Consider the following 19,297-nt stretch of genomic DNA (forward strand, 5'->3'; position numbering starts at 1 on the left):
ACACGAGGAACCCTAAGGGTGACACTTACATTCCAACAGTTGATTATAGTTCTAAGTGTGCATTTGTGTAACTTTTCAGCCTGTCTTTGTGATAATTCTGATCACTATCACCTCCACTTGGCAGATAAATGGGAAAGAGTTTGCTGACCTCGAACATCCTGATGGGCAAAAGCCCTTCCGGGAATATATATATTCCAGATTTCAGAGCCTTCGCTCACGCTCTGTCACTCTAACACGCCGTCTCTCAGATAAATAAGGGCTGTTCCTCTTGTGACAGAAGTTCTTTGATTCGGGGGGGAAAATCTGCTTCAGTCATAAAGTTGTGGAGTTGACAATGTGAAATAAAAAGCCACGATGACAGCATTGGCTTATTTCACAGAAAATTATTGTTTCAAAGTTTTAAATCATTTAGAAAAAAATAGAACAAAGTTAGAAGACACAGACTAGCTAATTCCCAGACCGTGTGTAAAGTTGCAGCCATCAAGACGACGTGGCACTGGCACGACCACATGCGAGCAGACTAATGAAACAGACGGGAGCCCAGCGGTGGGCCCGCATGCCCACGGTCAATACATTTCCAACCAAGGCAATTCAGGTCATCAACGGCACTGAAACGACAGACTATCCACATGGAAGAACATGGATTTTGACCCTTACATCTCATCCTATACACAAAACCCATATATATGGACAAGACCAATGAATCAGAAGTTCTGAAGATGACAGTTAATGACTGTGATCTGAAAAACCCGTGTCGACCTGTGCACCCAGCAACCGCAAAATGCACATCCCTCAGCACAGACTCAGGGCATTTCCCAACACTGACCGCAAGTCCGCAAACCTCTGCAGTGTGAAATCATATGAAGTTCCGAGTACAGCGAGATTCAGCTAGAAACTAAAAGAAAATAGATTATTTTTAAAAATCCAAACACGTGGAAACTGAGCAACGTATTCCCGAAGAAATCAGTGGTCAAAAAAGAAATCACGACAGACATCAGAAAGCATCTTGAACTGAATGACAATAAAAATACAAATATCAGAATGTACAGGACGCAGCTAGACTTTAAAAGTCTCTGCAGGGACTTTAAATGGATGCACGTATATTAGAAAAAGGCTAAGAATCTATTATCTAAGTATGAACTCCGAGAAGTTCATCATTCAACCAAGTCCATAGAAGTCCAAAACTATAAAGAATTAAGCCAAAAGAAAGACGTGGAGAAGAGAACTGAGAACAGAACACCAGAGTACGAGGGTGAAAACCCAACAGAGCCCAAAGGTGGCTTCTCGAGACACCCAGCACAGAGGGGGGCCGTCTGGCAGGGCTGAAGGACGTAAGGCCCAGGTGTCTCCATTCTGGTTACTGAAGACAGTAACCGCCACTCCCCTTGACAAAGAAGACAAGGTGGATATATTTTTAACACCACCGCAGTTTTCACTCATCAGAGAAGGAGGATAGAAATAACCTGGACACATTACGTTCCCACACGGGAAGAGCCCGCGGCGAGAAAGCAGTGACCGCGGCCGCCTCCTGATGGGCCGGGCGGCGGGAGGCAGGGACGCCCACCGCGGAGGCTGGGGGAGAAACCAGCCGCATCCGAGCAGCCGTACGTGGGCCAGCACGATGGTTTAAACGTCAAGGAGCCCCCAAGACCTCGCGAGCCTGCGCGCCCCCCCCCCCCCCCCCCAGCCCTTGCCCCTGCGCCCTTACTGGGCGTGCGGGAACACGGATGGCTGGAGGCGAGGAGGCCGGGTTCGGGGATGTCCTGTGGGCACGCGGGAGGCATCCTGCCGTCCCGAGCGAAGCAGGGTTGGAGGCCGTGATGCGGACGCCCCTAGCTCCGGCCTCGAACGCATCCCGCTCTCATCCTGATTTTCACGCTGCTTCCAGCTGGGGCTCGTACGTTTACTGAGACCTAGAAGCGGCAGCACCGCCGTAACAGCGAGAACAAACAGTGGCGGAGACGGCAGCTCACACTTACAGAAGCGCTCACTGCGTGCTCAGCGCGTTCTGAACGTGTCTACCTTAACGTGCTATTTTATGCTCACAGGTCAGAGAGCAGGCGCCACTGGGACCCTCCTCCCATTTCACAGAGGAGAAAACCGAGGCACAGAGAAGCCAAGTAGCTCATCCAAGGCGCGAAGTTAGGACCAGCTGAGGTCACAAGCCGAGGGCGCCTGGGTCTGGGCTCTAGTGACGCCATCTGCCCGACACTGGCGCTCACGTCCTTCTCCCGGCGCTTTTCTATCCACCATACTGAATTTCGGAAACAGTGGTGAGACTCCGATAAAACTTCCCCCAAATGGCTTTGGAATGCCCTTCACGTCGACTGCCCGCCGGACCACAAAACCAGTCAGATCAGGTATCTTAAATCCTACCTCAAGCACGAGCAGGGGAGGGGCAGCCAGAGAGGGAGACGGAATCCGAGGCGGAATCCAGGCCCCGAGCTGTCGGCACAGAGCCCGATGTGGGGCTCGAACCCACGAACGGTGAGATCACGATCTGACCGAAGTCGGACGCCCAACCCACTGAGCCCCCCAGGTGCCCCTTAAGAAAAGACTTCTGAGCGAAGGACATTTACAAAAAGGACAATAGGTGTAAACGGACAGGTCACAGAAACATTAATACAACTATAGGCTCTCAAACCGAACAAAAGGGTGCTGCTCTGTGTCAGCCGTAAGAAGCGAAATGCAGATTAAACTAGATGGAGAGGTGGCCCTTCCCCATCACGGGGCGCATCCCCGATGCTCGCTGACATACGGTGGGCGAGGCTGGGAGAAAGGCACTCTGACATCTCGCTGGCGGGAGCTGAGCTGGCAAACCTCCTGTGGAGAGTGATGTGGCTGTGTATCAAGACTACGAGTCCTTACGACCTCCGTGCAAGCAATTAGTCTCTCTGGGATGTCAGCCGCCAGGCTGACAAGAGTGCGAGGTGATACACACACTGGGTTCATGATCACAGAATTGTCTGTCACATCCGAAGACTGAAACAACCCAATGTCCAGGAACAGGAGAGTATTTTTTTTTAATTGTGGCCTGTTCACACCATGACACGATACGTACTGGAAAAGAGAAAAAGGTGCGGCTCTCTCCCCTAAATTGGAAAAATCTGCCAGACACTCGAGGTGTGCAGGGAAAGAGGCGGAACGCTGTGTCTTGTCCGTGGGGGTGGGACTTAAAATGTGCATTTCTACTTGCCTGCATATGCAGATAGAGAAACCCTGGATGCCACTCAAGAAATGACTGCTCCCATACATGGCTGGCAGATGTAGAATTGCACAAGCAAACCCAGGAAACCATTTGTCATGTTCTAGCAAGGTCGAACATGTGCACACACGAAAGCCAGCCGTGCCAACATAGGTATCCATGCCAGAGAAGCCATGCCACGCGAGACCAAGCGGCGTGCACGAGAACGCTCGCGGAAGCGCTCCAGGACAGTGACGGGGTGGACAGACCCTGTGGCCGTCGACCCCAGGACAGACATAAAACGGGGAGTGGAAAAAGCAAGCTTCAGGGTACGTGCGGTGTGGAGCCATGGACGTGAACATTTTTAAGCATAAGGAAAAAAAAAAATCATTTGTCGTTCACAAGTACATATATAAGTAAAAAAGTATTTTTAAAGTATGTCTAGGCAATATTTCGGATAAAAGTTACCTTTGAGGCAGGAGAAATAACTAATGGGGAGGCATGTTCCAATTCTATCTGCAGCAGTTGAGATCTCGAGAAAGAAGATACAAAGGGAAAAGGAGAAGATTCTTAGGACCCTCATGAATCTGAGTCACTGCGAATCTACGTTTTTTAAATTCTTAGGTGATACTGACAAGACAGCCAATCTAGTAACAGTATAGAGAAAGCACTTGACCCTTTCGGGGATCTGTTGCTTTAAAGAAAGAGAACTCTCTTGCTGACTCAAGCTAGTTTTGTCTGTGACTCATTTCTAATCAAGACTCCTTAGCTTCTGGGGCGCCTGGGTGGCTCAGTCGGTTAAGCGTCCAACTTGGGCTCAGGTCACGATCTCGCAGTTTGTGAGTTCGAGCCCCGCGTCAGGCTCTGTGCTGACAGCTCAGAGCCCGGAGCCTGCTTCGGATTCTGTGTCTCCCTCTCCCTCTGCCCCGCCCCCACTCATGCTCTCTATCTCTCTATCTCTCTCTCAAAAATGAATGAACGTTAAAAAAATTAAAAAAAAAAAGACTCCTTAGCTTCTGACACTGTCATACGTCATAGAAGTAAAGCACAAACGTTAAACGGATGTAAATCAACTTCAGCTCTTTAGACAAAGGTAACTTACCAGCTATTATTTATTTCCCTTTTGAGAAACATCAGCCAAGCGCTCTCAAAATCTTGCGGTGAAGCTTCCTTCCATTGACCAACAGAGTCATGGCTGTGAGTCAGCTAAGCGCCTCCGATCGGCATCTCACATCTGGTGAGATAGGACGTGAGACTATTTCCACCCCATTGGTGTCTGACATCTTGGAAACGTTTGCCCTCTAGCTGTCTACTTGCGAGCTGCCAATGCCACTGCCCGATGAGACGGGAAAACGCAGCGACATTCTCGAGTCATTAAGAAGGGAGCGACTCGGCGCGCACGGAAGACACAACAAACTGTACGAGCGGGGGAAGAGGAAAGCTCAGGTCTCGGGCTGGCCCTTCGGGTTCTCCGCTAGCGACAGGCGAACCCACGAGTGCAAAGGACAGAGACAGCTCACCCAGAGCGGGACCAGGCCAAGAAAACAGAATCACAAAGGAGGCTCCTTGCTTCCTTCATCCTTCTTTCCCTCCTTCCTGAAGGGACGGTGCTGGGACCAGGCAAGAAGGAATGAAAGGGAAAACGGCGAACTGCCAGGTGCCCAGCACGAGGAAGCTGGAACGTGAAGGGGAAACCGCGGTCAGTTCCCGCTCGAGCCTTCGCAGGCCTCTGTACTGTCCCTCCTGAGACCCGGCTCCTCTCCTATAACGAAACTGCTAACGGAACACCTTCCTCGGGCGGCCACTCTGTGCGTGGAGAGATAACGATGGAGACGCGTGCTGTAAACTCTGAAGGGCTTCAAAGATTCTGCTAACGGTGGTGTTGATACGCGCCTTATTAAAGCTCCGTGTGGGAGGCTAAGCACCCAGAGCACAAGTTCCTGATCACATGGCTCCCGTCAAAACATCACATGCTCTGTTCAGTCTCTCCTGGTGCAGACACGAGAAAGGCCACCTGTGTGTTCAGACCAGCAGACGGAGGTGATCACTGTTAGCACCGTCACGGTCTGGCCTGCGTGGTCTCCCAGGGGAGAAGAGGGCAGTGAGGCTCAAGGGTGAATGGACACGTGCACGTTACAAGAACCACTGTTAAAGAACGCTTCATCAGGACTTCCCACTCCTCCCACCCCTTTTTCCAAAGCAGGTACCGCAGGCGGTGAGGGACTAGACGGCCTGGAGTCGCCTTCCTGAGGAGGACCGTCAGGAAGGCAAGAGAAGACAGACACAGCTTCTTCCCAGAGCACGGGAGAGCTACTGTCACCGTGAGGAATAGTGGGCCGAAATCCAGAGGAAGACGGAAACCTGGATGGGTGGGCTGGCGGCGGGGACTGCCTTTGCCACCCCAGGGGAGGCAGCCGAGAGACCAGGCAGCAGCTCTGTGGCCCCAGGGGCCTGGGAGTCAGAAGCTGGAGTCCACAGCATGCCCAGAATGAGGGCTCTGGCAAAACACCCACAATTAGGGTGGGGAGCGCACCTCGGAACAAGTGTGAAATGAATATCAACCCGTAACCTTGAATGGACTGCAGGCCGGGTGGCTCCGGAAAGCTCAAGCCCTGCAAGCAGACTAAGCTGACTTCGGAGAGCTAATGCCCTCACGGCACGCGGCAGAGGCAAAGGAAAATGCTCTCTGATGGAGGAAAGTGTACTGCCACGGACTGAATTATTTCTGCAGGGACAAGTGGACACCAGCATACGTGAGCACGAAGTCAGTCCCCTATCTCAACACTACGTAGAAGGGTCAACCAAAATGGATCCCAGACCAAGCTTCAGGTCTGACGCTCTAAAGCCATCAGAAGGGGACACAGGTGCACCTCTTTAGCACCTTGGAACAGGCCACGGTTTCTCAGACGTGGTGCAAAAGCAAAACCAGAAGCAATGAACGAACGATACATCTGACAACATGGAGGAACCTTGAAAACCGTTACACCAAATGAAAGCAGCCAGGCACGGAAGGACGTGCGCCGTACCTGTGTTTGTATCGCATGTGGAACACAGGCAAGTCTCTGCAGACAGAGAACCAATCAGCGGTGGCCTGGGGCCGGGGGGCGAGGCCGTGACTGCTCACACAGGGGGTTCGGTGCTGCTCTTGGGGGAGACGAAGATGTTCTGGAATTACACTGTGGTGAATAGACTGACAGCCACTAAATCGTGCTCCGGAAGGGTGAATTGTATGGTATGTGAATTATACTTCGATAAAGCTGTTCTAAACAATTATCGAATTCACTGTTTTCCCCACACAGAACAAGCAGCATGGTCGTCAGAGGCCCCAGCGCACAGGAAGGCAAAACGACATGAACAAGCACGTGTACAGAGCGGACCAGGTCCACCCGCGACCCAAGCCCCTGTCTAACCAGACCCGTTACCTGCTTGTTACAGAAATAAATGACCATCGTTTCCACAGGAAATTTAGAACTGTAAAAAGTAAGTGGTGTTTCCAGGCCGAAGAAGAAATAAGTAGAAATTCTAGAGTTCCATAACCAACGCTCAGAACCCAGTGAATGGGGACACATTTAACAGCAGCTCTGACACAGCTAAGAAGAGAAACGGTGAGCTGGAGAGAGACACGACAACAGTAACCAGACTAAAGGAGGGGAAAAGGGTAGGAAGATACAAAGAGAAGATAAGTAGAATATAGTTAAAGCATCTAATGTATATTTAAACATAGCCGGAAGGGAGAAGAGAATGGAACAAAGTTATATTTTTTAAGAGACATGGATGAAAATTTTTTTCTAACACTTAGAAAGATGGCAATCCACAGATTTAGAAGCCCAGGGAATTCCTAGCAGAATAAATAGAAAAGAATCCACATCCGGACACATTAAAAAAAAAAAAAAATCAAAGAAAATCAAAGGAAAAGAGAAAGACGGTAAAACAGCCCGTGAGCCAGAGGCAGACGGCCTTCTGAAGACCAGAGGTGGAGGGATTAACCACAGAGTGATCAGAATACTCTGCCATCAAAGACAAAACTGCTCAGGTCAACCCATTTGTGCCGACACCTGAAAAAATACAAACTGAAATAAAAACAGGTCTGGGGGGGCCCCCTGGGAGGCTCGGCGGTTGAGCGTCCGACTCCCGATCCCGGCTCACGGTCCGTGAGACCGAGCCCCATGTCGGGCTCTGTGCTGATGGCGTGGAGCCTGCTTGGGATTCTCTCTCCCTCCCCCTCCCTCTCCCTCTCCCTCTCCCTCTCCCTCTCCCTCTCCCTCTCCCTCTCCCTCTCCCTGCCCCTCCCCCCCTAGCGTGCGTGTACTCTCTCTTTCAAAACAGAAAAACGAGACGAAACAAGACCCAGGTGTGGGAAAGAGGCCTGGCGATGCGAGCGGCTCAGCGGCCAGGCGAGCGCCTCACCTTCAGCCACTGCTCGGCCTGCTCCTTGCTCTGCACCGCGAGCACCAGCGGGTCGGTACCCTGCTGGGTGATCTTCAGCTCGTGCTTCTTCTTCTTGCTGTCCTTCGGGATGTACGTGACGCTGCAGCCTTGCAGCGGCAGCTCCATCTGTGGCTGCTGGTCCTTGGAACTCTTGTAGCACTGCATTCAACACGAGACAGCGGAATCAGGCTTAAGGAAGTGCAAGCAGAAAGGCTGATAAAACCCCGGCGCGACGGAGGGGCCGGCGCCCGCAGGAGGTCTATCTGAGCAGCGGAGAAGCCCCGAGGCTGGGGACTGGGTCTGCAGACGCACACGCGTCACCCACACGGGGCGCGCTCCGCATGGCACGTCCCCCCCACGCACGTGAAAATACATCCGCTGGTGGTTCAGCCAAGTTTACCGAGCATCGATGACCCGACTCAGCAGAAACAGAAACTCCCTCCTCTGATGGGGATCAGGTACCAATGGAGCGTCCTCGGGAAGCGACAGGAACGTGATACACCAGAACTGCCGAAAGGCACACCCCTGATGTGGGCAGACGATACTCTGGATGCTCTATTCTACAACCTACATCGCTGGGTATCCGCCTGTCTCATCCTATCCCCTTCATCCCCATCAACGCGTCCTACACAACATGTCTGCAAGCGTTTGCTTTCTAGTTGAGTACAGGATCCAAAGTTCACACGGCTCCATTTACACAGCAGACATCCACTCTAAAGATCTCAGTGCCGTGGTGAGCACGAGGAGTTAGTTCACATCAGTGGTGTGTAATCCGGATCTGTAAAATCCGGACTAGAATCAAATCTTGTCCAAAGGTTTCTCCTCCCACCTTGGGTCTAATTGTATTACTTAGGACCAACTGTACACATCTTCATGGAAATAGATGGTCTGAGGGTTCAGGCATCCAAGTCCTACTCTGTCACTGATTGTATCTGGCCCCTGGGAAGTCTCTCAAGCTCTCTGAGCCTGTTTCCACATTTGTAACACAAACTATTGCTGTGATTATCACTATTTTATGGAGTCACTAAATTATCAGTAACTATAACACCTCCCACCAAGTCAGCATCATATGAGGTATTTCATAATTTCATTTGACCGCCACAGCTGTCCATGTTGCAGACTAGGGAACTGAGGTTCACCTGGCTAAATAGCTTGCCAATATCAGACACCTGGAAACTGGTAGACCCCAGCCCCACATGGCATGAGTGCAAAGCCCACTACCTACTGGGGAGGGACAGGAGGAACAGACCCCTATTTTCAGAATGACTTCCAGAGTCCTCTACTTTCCAGTTCTAAAACCTCGGCTCTTGAGCACCACAGGTATGGAACACATCCACTTTTTACAAAAATCCGCTTGATGGCTGCCCCGGTCTGAAAAGGAAGGAAAAAAAATACACCGAATCCAACTAACCCTGGATTGTTATGAATACTTACCGTTCGGCAGTCTCTTGTATTCTAGGTTAGCGCGAGAAAGGAAAGAAACAGAGAAGAGGGAATTGACAGCACGAGGGGTGGGAGTTAGACGGGAAACGTGACAGCTTGTATTTTTCTCCAGTTAAATGTCTCAAAATGGGATGTGTCACCAGCCCTACGCGAAAGTGCAGGCTGGAGACCCCTGCGGGTTGGGCTCCCGGGGACGCAGACTCTCAAACAGAGGACGGTGTGCGGTATCTATCGGGGCGCCCCCTGAGAGCCACGCCCGCAGGACGGGGGGGTAGTAAGAGGGGGCAGTTCAGATAAAAGCCCTCAGCTGAGCCTGCGGGATCTCTGGAGCTGGAAGGCACCATCGGGGCCGTCCTGATGCAGACCCCAGAGGAGGGGCCGTGACCTGGGCGAGCCGTCCTGAGGGGCGTCTGGCCCATCACGGCGTCCACCGCAGGGCCGCCTGGGCACGGAAGGTCACAGATGCCAGGTGCCTACTCGAAAAGCTGAGGATGACGATGCTGATGGGCAGGAAGGCTCACTTAGGGAAGGGCCTGGCTTTTTGTTTTCCACTGACAGTTTTCTGTGCTGTTCAAACTTGGAAAGCATTCGCTTTCGTCACTGTTGATGTTTTTTCAGTGTCAACAGGGGTGATCTGGGCACTTGCATCATAGGTCATTTTTGAAAAAAAAAAGCTTCATCCTAGTAATAATTAACTTGGATTCTGCATTTTGTCAAAGAAAGTGTTTTCACATGGTTTTTCCGTTAGTTTCTTCTGAAATGTTTACAACGAATCTAAATGGTAGGTGTTTTCATCCTGGGCATCCTCTCATTTGCAAGAAACGAGAGGGGAGGGGAGGGTGTGGAAGAGGAGGACGGTCGGTCGAGAGGGGTAGGGGGGCTGTGGGGCACCGAGGGCCCTGCTCCCTGACTGCTGAGCCCGCCACACAGCCACCTGCTTCCTGCTCCTGGTTCAAAACCCCACATTCACATGAGTCCACTGCACGTTGTTGAAGCATTTACGTAACACGGCCACATCTTGCAGCCATTATGTCAGATTGTAAATAAGGACCATATTAATCTTTTAAATCTGTTTTTTTTTTTCATTCTGTACTTTAAAATTCCCGCATGGCATCATTTTTGGCATATTCTAAATTTGGGAGAAATTCAGGCCACACATGTGGAAAAAATATGTATTCTCAGTGTTTAAAAAAATTGTTTTTAACCATTAATTTAAAAATATACAACGCCCTAAGCATCCAGTAAGCATTCCCATGATTCACAGAAGAAACTGTAAAGAACGGGGTTACCCGCTCCACTCAAGGGTGACACACAGAATCATAAATCCTCCCGTGTTCTGTTTTTTTTTTTTTAATTTTTTTTTCAATGTTTATTTATTTTTGGGACAGAGAGAAACAGAGCATGAACGGGGGAGGGGCGGAGAGAGAGGGAGACACAGAATCGGAAACAGGTTCCAGGCTCTGAGCTGTCAGCCCAGAGCCCGACGCGGGGCTCGAACTCACGGACCGCGAGATCGTGACCTGGCTGAAGTCGGACGCTCAACCGACTGCGCCACCCAGGCGCCCCAACCGTGTTCTGTTTTAACGGTAGAATTTGGGGAGAACCTTTTCTCCAAGGTTAATGAGAAGGAAAAAGCAAATGCAAAAATACACTCTACGATTCACAGTTCCGATGATCAACCACGTTTTCTACGAAAGCTGGAAGGACAGAAGGAGCAGGGGGGGAGGGACACACGCTCTCAAGGGCTCTGGCTTCCTCAGGGGGGCCCCTGTGGGAAGGACACGGCAGCGGGCGGCCCGCGTGTCCCTGTCCCCGGCTTCCCTGTTTCTTAGCCTGTCTTCCTCTTCAGCCCCTCAGATTAAACAACAAGAAAAGAATCTGCCTTTAGTTTTCCAAAAGAATTTCCTTTCCTGGGCACTCTCCCCGCAAACCGTGGCTGGCCCGCCCGCCCCACTCGATGACCTGGCTTTGAGGAATTCACTGACTCACTACAAACGAGAAAATCCATCTTGCGCCGTCTGGCAAGTTAATGCCCGTGCGTTTCCATGGGCACACGCCACAGACGTTAGTGGCCCGGGGCGGGAGGGACTCTGCCCACCGGTGGGGGCAGGAAGCGGAACCGAAGGCACACAAGGCTCGGTGCCCACGGCCCGCACTTACTGCCCGGCGCCCGACCGCGGTGAGCGCACCCACCGCCCGGAGGCCACTTCCCCCCAGCGGACGTCAGCGCCACCCGGGGACCGATCCCATCGAGTCAGACCGCCGCCCGATCCCGCCGAGCCTGCGCCAGCACGAGCCGTGCGCGATGCATTACCAGCAGCTTGGTGTCCTTGATGACACAGAGGAGCTTGCTCCACTGCCCGAAGCGCTTCTTCCTCAGCAAGAAGGCGCAGATCTTGGCGTCCTTCACCAGGTCCATGGAGGCCTCCTCGGACGGCCACTGGTGCCGCGTCTTCTTGCCCTTTCCATCCTCCTCCTCCTCGTCATACGACTCGTAGGAGCTACTCATCGCGTCCGAGTCGTAATCTGCCAAAGTGAGGAAAGTGGTAAAGGTAAAGCGCCTGCCTGCAAAAGCCTTATCTGGAAGCTACTGCTGCTCTGGGCTCCAGAGCACGTGCGCCGAGCCAGTAAACGAGGAAGGGGCTCTGGGTTCCGTGCGCCACGCAAAGAAAGGGCAGTTAGTAAAAACGGGGGGGGAAAAAAAATCAACAAGACAGCCGGTGGAAGCGAAGGAAAAGTTTTCAACTGAAGGGCCTTAGAATCCTTCACCCGTGAGAAGCAGCCCTAGACTGTCCAGCGAGGGATCGGCCGCCTGCAGACCCCACGGCGTCGGGTCTTGGCCCCGCCGCTGCCTGGCGAGCGGGCCCCCGGTTCAGCAGTGTGAACCACCAGCCGCAGAGCGCGGCCCTCCCCTACCGCAACACCAGGTCAAGGCTCTCCGGGGTCTCCAGCGTCGCCCCGTGCGCATCGCCACGCCCTCGCTGCGGACGTTCCAGATCCAAGCCAAGGCCGGCCCTCTCCTCGAGTCCTCCTCGAGGCCTCCGGACACACGTGCGCCCGTCCTTCTCATGCCGCAAGGCAGTAACGCTTCGTATCAGATGGCGTCCAGTCTCCCGAACGCAGCACATCCTCCCTCGCTCCTGCGGCGCTTCCGCCTCACTTCCCGTGTGTCCCACTCCATTTCCCTTCGCCTGAATGAATGTTCTCGCCTTTCACGATTTAATTTATGGGCACCTCCTCCACGATGCCCTCCGTGAATCGCCAAAGCCGGTCCTCCCTAATTCACATGCTGAAGCTCTCGCCCCAGCGAGACTCTATCTGGAGACAGGACTTCTGGGAGGTAATTATGCTTAAGCGAGGTTATGTGAGGGGGGTCCTAAAGCTGGTGTCTCTCTGGGGAGAGCAGGCGCGGGGTCTTGCTCTCTGTCCGCCACGTGAGGACACTCAGAGACGGCGGCGGTCCGTGAGCCAGGACGAGGCCCTCGCCGTGACCTGACCGGGCCGGCACCCTGCTCTCGGGCATCCAGCCGCCGGCACAGTGAGGAGACAAGCGTCTGGTGTCGGGCCACCCAGTCTGCGGCGTCTCGCTCCGGCAGCCCGGGCTGAGGCACTAGGCAAGACGCCCCTCGTATCTGCCTCCACAGCCTCCACCGTGCTGTCCTGCTGTTTGTCGACCCCCTGCGTCAGGCTGCAAGCCCCCCAGGGAAGGGAGACCGCCCTGCAGGATGCGATGGCCCCAGCACAGGACAACGTACCTGGCCCGGGGCAAGGAACCAGGGTCCGCAGAAGGGCGGACTGCTGGATGAACCCGTTACACCTGCCAAGCCCTCGGACGAACGGCTGGGGCAGAGTCCAACGAGTGCGAGGGACCGTCCGTCTTCTCAGCCTCAGCCCTGCCAGACGACAGGCTCCTTGACACGGTGCCGGCTTCGCCTCTGCACTCTCCCGCACCCCCAGACACATCCGGAACACCTTCCCTTCTCAGGACACGTCTGAGAGACGGACGGACATCTACACGACGCGTGACTCGGGTGGACGAACTACGGTGGACATGGCCGGCCGCGCGGTTCTGGAGAAATGGCAGCCGCAGACCTTCCGCTCGGCAGAATCCGCCTCTTGGCTCGCTGGGAACTGGGTTACAACCTGCACTCAGCGCTCATGCCCGCGCTCGAACGTCATCACGGAGAATCAGTACTACGAGCGGGGACAGCTGTTCGGCCGGGTTTTCAATCACGATGAAGCGGTCAGGGAAGGGTGTCCAGCAAGAGCTTGTGGGGGCAGCGCTGAGAATGGGTGCGGTCGGGGGGCAGAGGCCGGCGGCCCAGAGGCACCTGCGTCCTGCCGATGAGGACCTACCCAGAGGACCAGGCAGAGGGTGACTCCAGGCCTGAGAAGGGCCCGGCCCGAACTGCTGCGGACAGAGAATGAGAGAACGGCCCGTTCCTGCCCCTGCGCAGACATACAGCCTTCCCCTGGCGGTCGGGCTGTCCTCCCCGAGGAAACGTCCTCCCCATGCGCACGCGCACCCACACCACCGCCCCGTTTAATGCAGGAGTCGCAACAGCTACTTAAATTCAGGTCTAAGTCAAGTCAAAGAAAATCAGGTGTCAGTTCCTCTGTGGCACTAGCCACATCTCCAGAGCTCAGCACTCGCGGTGGCAAAGCGGACGTGGTGCCACAGCCCAGACGGGGAGCGTTTCCACCGCCGGGGAAGCTGTCCGGCCTGTGTTGGAGTGACTCATGCGTGCCAGGTAGAGCGGGGCAGGCCGTGGGAGACAGGCCGGGGGGGTCGGCACACGGGGGGCAGGGGACACCAAAGGTAAAACTCGATCCAGACCTTTCATGCGTCGGTGCCAACCACACACAGGAGTCGAGGAGGAACGCAGAGCAAAAGCACCGAAAACATCAGAGCGGAGCCTCTTGTTTTCCAGTAGCACCTACATGCTTGCCACAGAGGCCACGTTACTGGTTACACTTGTGGGGAGGGGCTGGGATGAGGAAGGGGCACACGGGAGCTTCTGGGGCTGACGCGTTCTCCTCGTGACCTGGTGGCGCTTCCACAGATATCCTGGATCGTAAGTCAGTAAGTCCATATGCATATTTTGAGTACTTTTCAGTAAACGTACAATGTTTTACAGTAAAAGGGTTTTAAAAGTTCAGCATGGCTAGAGCAGAGCTCACGTGGCGGGGAGTGGCGAGGCACGACACTGAAGGTAAGTGGAGGGCCGCCAGACTCGGAGAGACCCAGTGCGCACGGAGGTCTCGGAGGGGCGATGCACAAAATCAGATTTTTCCTTCCCAAAGGTTATGCCCACCATAGTTTGAAGGACCAGGAATCCCTCAGTGCTTAGCTCATTTCCTGGAATAGTGAATCCACTTAACACTTAGCAAACGAACGAGCAACAGCATTAACGAATACTTACAAGTGGGAGAAAGACCTTTGATTTCATTCACGCAACAAGTATTTTACCAAAGGCTCACGATGCATCAGATATTACTTTTCTTATTTATACAGTTGACCCTTGGACACAGTCTGAACTGCACCGGTCCACCTGGAAGCCGATTTTTTTCAAAAAACGCAGGACAGTCCTGAAGATGTATTTTCTCTTCCTTATGCTTTTCTTAATACCATTTTCGTGTCTCTAGTTTACATTATTGTGAGAATACAGTACATGATACATATGACAAACGAAACGTGAGCTGATGGACTATTTGTGCTCACGGTTAAGGTTTCCAAGCCAACAGCAGGCTAGCAGCGAAGATTTCGCAGAGTCAGAAGTTACGCACGGATTTTCCACTGTGCGCAGGGCCCGTGCCCCCACCCCCACGGTGTCCCAGGCCATCTGTGCTTCCACGGGTACAGCCATGGAAGACCAGGCCCCCGCCCCTGAGACGGGCGCACCTCAGTATCGTGGTCCCCCCTGAGCCGTGGTCTCACTTTCTGTGGTTTCAGTTTGCCACGGTCGGTATGATCCAGAAGCAGGTGATTCTCCTCCTGACGTGTGGTCAGAAGGTCACCAGCAGCCTCACGCTGCGTCACGTGCCCACGTCACCTGCCTCCTTCATCTCTGCACATGAGCACTTGTCATCTCACATCATCGCAAGAAGAAGGGTGAGGGCAGGACAGTAAGACGTTGAGACAGAGAGAGAGAGAGAGAGAGAGAGAGAGAGAGAGAGACCACATTCACACAACTTTTATTACAGCAGTTGTTACACTGGTTGCATCGTTGTTAATCTCCTGCTGCCTGATTTACCAATTAAACTTTATCACAAGTATGTGTATAGGAAGAAACACAGCACATACGGGGTTGGGTGCTGTCTGCAGCTTCAGGCATCCACGGGGTTCCCGGAACGTCTCCCCCCCGGAGGAGGATGGCCAACAGGGCCCCTGGTGGCCCTCTCTGTCCTGGGGAAGGCTGAGGTGCCCAGCGGAGAAAGACAGCAGGTTCGCTGCCCACCCCCCCCCCCCACCCCCCGCTTCTGAGAGAGAATCGGCACATTCCTTTTTAGGAGACCGGCAGCCAACTTAGCAGGAAACACAGAGCAGTCAGGGGTACTGACCACAGTCTGAGCCTAAAGGAAAGTCAGTCTCTGAGAAGTCTCTCCAACGCCTCCCCAACGGAGAGCAGGACGTCTCATTACCTCCTCATTCCCTGCACCCCCCGGTGGCTCCAGCAGGACTTCAAGGAGCTCACTGTCTGGGGCTGGGGTTTGGAATATATTAGGAAACAATGAGGACTTTGTGAAAAGTTAAGAAGGACCCGGGACGGGGGAGGAGGAGAAAGAATCACCACCGGCCTTCAGACCTTGAGGTAAGCGGAACGGGTGTTTCGGAGATGGATGGAGGGTTTCCTTTCGGCAAAGTCCGAGAGGGTGCTGATTAGAAGCCCCCAACCCCCGGCGTGTCCTGGCATCCCGTGTAGACGTCTACACTCCTTATAGACCAAGGAGGCAGCCCAAAGAGCCAGCCAGAGACCTGTGTGGATCTGTGTGTGTGCCTGATGTCACTGGTTAGGAAACAGTCCTCAGGCCAGACTAGTCCCGTGGGCAGTTGTGATGGAACCAAAGAACATTCCGATGGTCAATTACTTGCAAGCAAAAACGTTAAAATGCGTATCGTAGACCTATCTCCATAGCCCAGAAATCAGAACATTTCAACCAACTGCCCTTGGGGAGCAAGAGGACAAGGGGCGCGGGCAACCGGGAACCAAAAACAAGATGAAATGTGGATCTGAACCCAAAGCCCCAACAAGATCCACGGCGACTGCCGCCAGCTCAGCCAGGCTGGACCCGGCTTCCAGCCTTCCTGGCCTGTGTGGCCGGGGTGAGGGCCAGCACCACGGGCCGCCACCAGACGCAGACCGGAAGGCAGAGGGAACAGCGGCAGCTCCACTCTGAAGGAAGGTCGAGGTCACCGGAGGGTGCCAGGCGCTGCCGGGGCTCGGCCCCCGGTCCCAGAAGTGTCGCCCGCCCTGCTGCGGGGCCCCCTCCCGGGGCAGCTCGGATCCCCTCGGTCCTGCGCCACGGCCAAGAGCACCGGCATCTTCTGTGTCGCCCGTGTTGCCGAGTGTGGAGGGACTCACAGGCAGATGGACTTGTCTCCGTGAATTTCGGTGAGGCCCTGAGCCCCGCGACCTCCAGCCGGCTGCTCTTCCAGACTTCCGAGCCACCAGATGCGCAGGCAGCGGCTTTCGTGGACTTCTACAGCTGCCGTGACTGTGTGAGGTCCACGTCACCGTGGCTCTGTGTCTCGGATCATACCCTGTTCTAGAAGCTAGCAGAAGCCTGACGGAAGGCAGGCCCCTAGAGGTGAAGCTCGGCGCAGACCCTTTAGGATTTCAGGGCACGGCGACACCAAACTCTGGAAACACTTAGTTTACCTTGGAGAAACTGCTTTTGGCTCACGGACACCCTAGTGGCGTCTAAATGCTTGGTCACGGGTGCCCCAGCTGCCCAACACGGGCTCCGTGTCACCTGACCCACCGCGGAGAACCCGACCCTCACATCCCAGCGGTCTGCGTCCATTGGGCTCCTCCAGGCCCGGAAGCTGTACGTAACAGGTAGAAGCTAGTAGTTCAGATGCACGTGGTCCTGTTCCTGCCACACGGGCTCCTTCTCCCAACAGGGACCTCTCGTCATGGCCTACGGCTTGGCTGCGTGGTCAAGACTAGAGACTAACTGGCAGCAAGAAGGTCTGCAGCGGGGTGCGGACAGGCCTCCCAGATACGCTGGGAAGGTGAAGACTGACATACCGGGAGAGCTCTCGGCAAAGCCTCCGCGGAGGGGCTTCGTGACCGGGGACATGACACGGCCCGTTACACGAGCGTCGGCCAGCCTCTTTCCCCAGGCTGCCCGTCCAGATGCATTCACGCACAAGTGGCCGTGGTCCGGGGATGGACCTCCGCTCGGCAGGGTCAGTCTGACTCCTGGCCCTGCTGAGGGCCCTGCCCGCACATGACCCTGTGCCCCGCGGCCCCAGCCGGCCCACCTGGAACTGGACCACGTCCTCCATGGAAGGGGCAGCGATGCATTCTCACTGGAAGAGATCACTCAAGACAATCCGCTCTCCCCACCACGATGCTCTTGCAGAACGCCCCGTTCACCAGCACGGCATCCCGCAACGTTGCTTGTGACCAGAGAACTCTGTTACAGCAGATGCAGCCCGCGCTATGGGTCTGTGCTCGTGAGACCCACTGGCCATGCTGTGTCCCCGTCCCCTGAAGCGGGTGACCCAACAGGCCAGCGGAATACCCTTTGAATACCCAGTTCTAGGACCAGCTTGACTGGTCACCCCTGGAGACTGGGGGTGCCATCTTCGAGAATACCTTCTGGTAGGGTGTGCTGTGCCTCAGTTTCCCCCAGAGCCAGGGCTCACAGGTCTGGGAATCTAGGGCTGAACACGGTAGTGGCTCCTATCTCTGTTAACCCTAGCGATCACGGACATTTCTGCCTCCCTTCCCTGACAACTTTGGCTCTGCAGCCCACAGGTCTTAGTTTCTAAGGGCAGAACATTCCCTCCAAAGGACACAGTGACTGCTCCGTTAACCCAAAAGTGGAGACAACGGGGGGGGGGGGGGCGGTTATTCCAGTGGCTGGGGTGACTAGTCACGGCCACACCAGGGCGAGGGGGGCGGGGGGTGCAGGTCTCTAGGGTGGCCCCGGTACTCCCGCTCCCTGTAAGTGAACCATCCAGTGCAGCACAGACCTTTCGGGAAGGAAAGGTGAGTCATCTTACCGGGTTGATTGGCCAAGGTGCTTGCCAAAGCCAATGGGAACAGGAAGGAAGTTACAAAAACGAGCCATGACCACTGACCAGTTGTAGAAATGAGGACGGGACTAGTTACACACAAGGCTACTCATCCTGACTCTGCTGTGTGTGTCTCCCCCATTCCCTACGATCTCACGGCAGAAACTCTAATGGCAGGTGGTCGTGCATCACAACCTTCAGGTTACGGGCTCCCAAAGGGGAGAAAGACCCCGCGGGAAGAGCAAGGGACTTTGCCTCCTCTGGGGTGGAGGGCCGGGGAGCTTTCTGTGATACAGGTGACAGTTGGGTCCCATGACCCTGCACTGTGACCCTGCACTGTCCCTACCTGGAAACCCAACGCGGTTCAGAGCGTGTGCCTGGGTGCCAGACGGACGCCGGAGAAACAGCGGTAGCTTTACACCACATCAACCGAGCAAGGCTGCAGTGACGTTGCCCAGAGTCCCTTTCTCGGCTGGCTCTGGCCACAAGAGAGGTCTGCGAGCAGTCCGGAAGGCCGGAGGGGAGCGGCCTCCAGCACTCTCCGCAGGCTGGCGCGGGGGGCGGGCGCTGCTCCAGCGCGCACACAAGTCGCCGGCCAGCCTTTGCTGGGCCCAGAGCCCGGGCAGCTCGTGCAGGTCCTGTCCCTCGTCGTCGGAGGCCCGGCCAGGCGCGTGCAGCTCTGCGGAGGCACGTCCCCGTCTGCCCTCCCCCTTCCTCCGGATCCTCAGCGTTTCTTCCCAACCACCAGCCCTGCTCCATGGGCCTTTCTGGCCGTTTCCACAGCTGCCTAAGCCTCGTTCCCTTCACAGACCCTTCATTCCATGACACTCTTGACAGCCTGCTTCTCTGCTAGACCCACACCTGACCCAGGGTTCGACAAGCAGTTGCCGAGTCCCTAAGGAACCATCTGGAAGCCAGCCCGCTGCCCGGTTTCTCGGGAGCGGGGGGAGGTCCTCACTGCCAGCTGTGCAGCCGCAGACACCGGACCGAGGGAG

The 19,297-nt window shown here is 54.8% G+C and overlaps 1 protein-coding gene across 8 annotated transcripts in view; it reads right to left on the reverse strand.

Moving 5' to 3' along the window:
- The window catches only part of AFAP1 (actin filament associated protein 1), a 149,519-nt gene that overhangs the window by 52,375 nt on the left and 77,847 nt on the right, over positions 1-19,297 (reverse strand). For all 8 annotated transcript variants that reach the window (XR_015250624.1, XM_086705533.1, XM_086705529.1 and 5 more), the window contains 2 exons: positions 11,370-11,581; positions 7,592-7,771 (listed from right to left, as the gene is read on the reverse strand). Coding sequence is in view for 7 of the 8 variants with exons in the window: in XM_086705533.1 (XP_086561659.1) it covers positions 7,592-7,771; positions 11,370-11,581 (392 nt within the window). In the remaining variant the exon portion in view is untranslated. The remainder of the gene's footprint in view (positions 1-7,591; positions 7,772-11,369; positions 11,582-19,297) is intronic.

The sequence above is a fragment of the Puma concolor genome, chromosome B1 (assembly GCF_028749965.1).
Source record: "Puma concolor isolate L17-30 chromosome B1, mPumCon1.1.hap2, whole genome shotgun sequence".
NCBI lineage: Eukaryota > Metazoa > Chordata > Mammalia > Carnivora > Felidae > Puma > Puma concolor.